At 50.1% G+C, this 6,000-nt stretch overlaps 1 protein-coding gene across 1 annotated transcript; it reads left to right on the top strand.

The window, feature by feature from the left end:
• On the top strand, positions 1–1,927 carry LOC4330972 (RING-H2 finger protein ATL13). Its single transcript, XM_015768678.3, has one exon. It carries the CDS (start codon positions 448–450, stop codon positions 1,732–1,734), a length of 1,287 nt encoding a protein of 428 aa, XP_015624164.1. The 5' UTR covers positions 1–447; the 3' UTR covers positions 1,735–1,927.
• Positions 1,928–6,000: the final 4,073 nt, after the last annotated feature.

Below are 6,000 nucleotides of genomic sequence, written 5' to 3'. Positions count from 1 at the left end.
TTAATACCCATTTTTGTTTTTTTCTCTGGCTATTGTTGCAATCCAAATGACCTCACATTACAGTGACCCACACCTTTGCATGTCGCCTCATGCTTTGGTTGCTAACCCTTCACCTAAACACACCTAAAGCTACCCCATTTCTTGCCCATTGATTAATAAGCTAAGTTAATCCCTCCTTGCACATTTTAGTACTAATTCGCCTACGACTTCTCACACACAAAGCTTCCCTTCCCCCTAAACCTGCAACTGCTACTGCTCCTCTTTTTCTTTTCTTTTTCTTCCATCGCCATCACCTGCTGCTGTGTGTCCTCTGTCCTTCTTCATCGCCAATGGCTGCCATGCCAACACCAAGATCCTTCTCCTACCCCTAGCTCATCGCAAAACAAGCTAGAAATCGTCTCTTCTCCCAAGAAAATTCATCTTTGGATCGTAGAGCGTATTTGAAGAATGAGCAATTCGACGTGGCAGCCGTCGCCGCCGCAGACTCCGGCGGCGGCGGCGTCGTCGGCGTCGGGGATTGACGGCGTGGAGAACAAGATAAGCCCGAGCATCGTGTTCATCGTGGCCGTCTTGGCGATCGTGTTCTTCGTGTGCGGGCTGCTGCACCTGCTGGTGCGGCACCTGCTGCGGCTGCACCGGCAGCGGAGGGCGAGGGAGGACGCCGAGAGCGCGACGGCGTTCGAGGGGCAGCTGCAGCAGCTGTTCCACCTCCACGACGCCGGCGTCGACCAGGCCTTCATCGACGCGCTCCCGGTGTTCCTGTACCGGAACGTCGTCGGCGTCGGCGGCGAGGATGGCAAGGACCCGTTCGACTGCGCTGTCTGCCTGTGCGAGTTCGCCGCCGACGACCAGCTCCGGCTGCTGCCCAAGTGCAGCCACGCGTTCCACCTCGAGTGCATCGACACCTGGCTCCTCTCCCACTCCACCTGCCCGCTCTGCCGGAGGAGCCTCCTCGCCGAGCTCTCGCCGACGTGCACCCCCGTCGTCATGGTGCTCGAGTCCGAGAGCTCCCGCGACATGGTCCACGCCGCCGACGATGAGCCAGCCGACGTCGGTGGCGAAGACGCGCCGGGAGCGGAGGAGGTGGTCGAGGTGAAGCTTGGGAAGTTCATGTGCGTCGAAGGCAACGTCTTCTTCAACGTCAACGCCATCGCCGGCGAAGGGGATAGAGCCGGCACGAGCAGCAACGGCAATGGCGACGCCAATGCCAAGGCTGGTGGTCTCGGGCAAAGACGGTGCCATTCCATGGGATCCTACGAGTACGTCATGGACGCGCACGCCTCCCTCCGCGTGTCCATCAAGCCGCCGAGGAAGAAGCCGGCGGCGGCGGCCTCCAAGTCGCGCCGCCGCGGCGCCATGTCGGAGTGCGAGTTCGGCGCCTCCAAGCGCGGCGAGTCCTCGCTCCGCCTGCCGCCGTTCCGCGCGACGCCGCGCAAGAACCCCGACGACGACGCGGCCGCGGCCGCCGGCGCGAAGCTCGCCAAGGACAGCTTCTCCGTGTCCAAGATCTGGATGGTGCCGTCCAAGAAAGAGCCCGGCGCCGCCGCCGAGAGGCGCGCGGTGTCGTTCCGGTGGCCGGCGGCGAAGGACTGGGACGTCGAGGCCGGGAGCTGCGGCGGGAACAGCGCCGTGTCGTCGGTGGCGGCGGAGGAGCGGCCGTCGTTCGCGAGGAGGACGCTGCTCTGGGTCGTCGGAGGCAGCAGGCAGCTCAGCAGAGTCGGGAGCTGTTCATGATCACCATTTCGATCATCAAATCTCAAAATGAAACCAAAAAAAAAAAAGATGATTCTTTTGTTCAGTTCTTTTACCCCCTCCTTTTGCTTGCTAGGTTATTGGTAGCGAACTAGCGATTGCATCCAACAGCAAGAGAAATTGTAAAACCCATATGCTACGAAGAGAAGAAATTTTCCTTTCATTTTTAACTGCATTTGAGATTTTGAGTCCGGGTTGGTTTCAATTTTCAGCAAAGTGACTCCCTGATCATTACTCGAAAGAAAACATTACCTATTAGGACAATCAAACACCACCTAATCACTCATCAAACTGTACACTACAGTGTGTTAATCTCATTACAAATTAGTCCATTCGATTAGACCAGAGAGGCCAAGAACACAAGCTGCGATGGTTGCAATTGATGATGGTGATGCGAAACCGGGGGCAAAAGCAACTGTGCACAGCATGGAAAGGAAATTCTCTTGTTTGATCCCATCGTCTGATCGGCCGGCTTGTTGGCTCTCGGCGACCATCACCATGTGAGCTTGCTGTGCTGCACCACCACCACCGCACTGTGCCACTGTGCGTGTGCTCTTTTGTTTGCTCCTCGCATTCGGAATTTCGCCAGGACATCTTTCTCTTTTCAGAGGTAAAAACACCACGCATGCCGTCAAGTTTGGGAAGGGATCTTGTCTGATCTGTAAAGGCTCATCAAAGATTCTCTCTTTATCCTATCCTTTTTCCTCTATCAGTTTTTTTCTACTTAACCCACTGTGAGTCCAACCATGAGTGGATCCAAGTGTCTCAGCTCCAGTACTTCGGTTGCAGGTACAAGATCTGAGTGAAAGGTTTGGTTTCACTAATAATTGACTTAATGTAGTAGAAACAGGTAAATAAGCTGGAGATGGACCAGCATGTGAAAAGGACTGGTCCAGCTCCTCTGCTACTGCTACTGCTACACTTTCTCTGCTACATCTTCACTTGAGAAAACGAGATCTTCTCACGAGTCACACGATCTACACTCTGCTGTGGTCAGTGAGCTGTTCTCCCATTACTGCAGCAAGTCCACCACAACGGGAAACGGTGGACACACACACCCCTCACGTTATCACACAGGCTGTTCCAACAGCTCATGCACTCATCAATTCTTTGAGTACTATACTCCGGTGGAGGAGTAAAGTTTCTATTCATACGCGTATGATGTACGAAGTATATATCTCATGAATTTTATGAGTTCGGACAGAGATTTTTATAACTGCAGTCTATCTCTCTGAGATTGACAGTTCACCGGTGTGTGGGGAGATGCAATAATTGATCGGCCATACTACCTGATCGGATTTTACTCCTTCAGAATTTGGTAGCTTCGTGGTCACCGTCGTGTCGTCGTCGGCCAGTGTCTGTGGTCGTCCCGGGCGTTTGGTTTTCTCATGGCAGCCGTTGCGGTCGGTCGGTCACTAATGCTCGGAGGAAGATGTGATCTTCTTCTTCTTTTGACATCAAGGAAGATGTGGTCTTTGGTAACCGAAGAATGATTTAGGGAATGTTTGAGAGAATGGTAAAACAAGGCGAGTATTAGCGTATAATCAGCTCCTACAAGATGACCCTTTCCGGTGCAGCATATGGGATAAATTTGGCCAGAATAAATGCACTGGCGATGAATTTTCACCACCGATCGCCGCTTCCGTATAGGGATAGATTTGTTTTGCAGTTGCCACTTCTACTCCCATGATGAAGATGTTGAGCACCTCTTCCTACGCTGCCCCAAGGTAACCAGAGCATGGTCATCCATTGGCTTCAACGAGTAAGAAATCAGGCTGCTACCATCGCTCGAGAACCTCTGGTTTATTGAGCCCCCCAACACAACACACCACCTATGTCGGATTCGGCGCACAATACTCCTCGCGATCAGTTAGAATATTTGAAAGTGCCGAAACAACAAAAGCTTTCAACAGCATAGATGAAACCGATTACCTTCTCCGACATTGTTGATGATCTTGAAGCCTAAACGAACGCTGCCTTACTCTGTATTTAGCCGGTGACGGTGAAGTTAGGCACCGGTGATGAGGAGCGTAGAAATGTCCATGGCCTCGTCGCCACGAACGGCATGGCACCGAGCGTTTTCGTCGCCGCCGTTTTTGGGATCTCGGTCGTCGGTGCGGTCGTCGATCTCCGGTCGTCACGAGGTATGGCACCGGATCGCCGTCTAATCGTAGGCCAATGGGCCCCGTGCCTCCTATTTCTATTTAATTTGGGCTTGAAATCGTTTATTTCTAGGCCCAGTTGAGCGGCTTTCATTGGGCTTGGCCTATTTGTGTGAGAGCTCGACTTGACTAATCAGTAGGCCTGAGCGCTTCAGGCTTTTACCACCTCCAGCGTCCAGTTTGATAGGCCCACCATTCGAGGCCCATATATCTGTTATTATATCCTTTTCTTTTTGCGATTATCTGCTATTTCCTGCTCTAGCTTCTCCAATAATGTTGTTTTTGTGTCATTAGTTGATTACAACAACTAACTGTTCTAAAAAATTACGACAACTAACTGAACTAGGCCACGTTTTAGAGGAAACAGTCGACAAGGCTGCCATACCAACCAAACAGGTCAACCTAAAACTCTCCACGTAGCGACCTTTCTTACTGCGACACATATGTATATAGCTAGTACGTTGGAGTGCACGGTTAAAATTCAGTAACCAAACCGAGTGCTCTTGTACAACATCACGTCTTGTTAGCCCAGAGCCGTCGTTGAACTCGTGCACGTCCAACGCTGTCGCTTTCTCAAGAAAGTGCATGTGGGCACACCAACGAAGCAAGGTTGTAGCACCATAGATTCTTGAGAGAATATACCAGGCCATCGAGGCACCAAACCAACCGTCACGCTTACCAAGAAAACCCGAACTACTTCTCCCATTAAATAAATAGACGATTATGTTCCATTCCAATCTAGATTTTGTATTGAGACGAGAGTAGCTAACTAGCTAGGAAATTCAGTGATTTTTTTTCATTACTGAACCTTTTTATTTTTAATTTTAAAAATAAACTCTTCCAAAGTTTAAAACTTATTTTCAAAATCTGAATATTTTGACCACGCTAAACAGACGTAACAGTTTTATCTTGCCATACCAGTCGATATGATGTGGCCAAATAATTGTCAGCCGGACATGACCACGTTTTGCCTACTGACATGATCAAAAGTTCAGTTATTGGAAATAATTTTTGAAATGGTTTCTTTTTAAAATTAAAAATTAAAAGGTTCAAGGAAAAAAAACTCAAATTCAGTGCACAGCACAAAACTACAAACGCGCACCGAAGGGAATAATCGGCTTGGGCGCAGTGCAGGATCAATCAACCGGCCGCCCGCCCAGGACGCACCTGCACGCAGCGACGACACGGCGCGCACGTCGTCGCTGTGGGCGGGCGGAGCATATGCTCGATCGATCACTCCTCGATCCGCACGGATACGACACGGGGAAATCGTCCAAAACTAGCGAGACGTGTGACGACTGTGAGTATTTCTTCGTCGGCACACATGCTTGTTGAATTAGACCAACTCTGTCTATCTCTGCTCATGAACAATGCTGGCGATGTTGATAAAGTTCATAACACAGTAGAATATATAATCTCATTGGAAGCCTCTAGTGTCGTGTTCCTTGGACGGACATGATGCTTAGGTATATGTATATTGTGCTTGATCCGGGGGAGGATTTCTTGGCCGATTGATCGATGCCATGCATGCTAAAGAAGATTTTTTCCAGCTCTGATCGATCGAGAAGCAAGCAAGGTCATCGGATATTCTCTTCCTTGGTTGGCTCAATTATTCGCACACATTGCACCGAGCCTTCTGCTGCCTTATCGACGATGCGCCGGCCGGCCTGCCTCATCTCTTGGTCAGAACATTCGGCGTCCCATGCCATGCATACAGTTGTTTGTACCCTTCCATCCAGTTCAGATGATCAGATGAGATCACCGGGAAATTAATAACTCGGTGTGCTTCATGGCTCATGTCGTGTCACCAACAGGAGTCAGGCGGCAATAATATGTTGGAATTTATGGACAGGCAGATGTGCCAATGGGAGAGTTGATAATAATAGTCCAAGGCCTAATTTGGTCATATCCAAAACTTGTCCTAGGGTAGGAGTACTAGCAAACACAATTCAATATCTTTTGACAGGGAACCTATCTCGATGAGAACCAACTGTATTCGAGGATATATGGATAAGAAGCATCATCGACTGTGAGATATCTAGCTTTATTTTCATCTGTTCTTGGTTCCGGCAATCTTCAGATACGA

Source organism: Oryza sativa, chromosome 2, assembly GCF_034140825.1.
Source record: "Oryza sativa Japonica Group chromosome 2, ASM3414082v1".
Classification (NCBI taxonomy): Eukaryota; Viridiplantae; Streptophyta; class Magnoliopsida; order Poales; family Poaceae; genus Oryza; species Oryza sativa.
The sequence above is the reverse complement of the archived record's forward strand: the minus strand, read 5'-3'. Positions and strand labels throughout refer to the sequence as shown.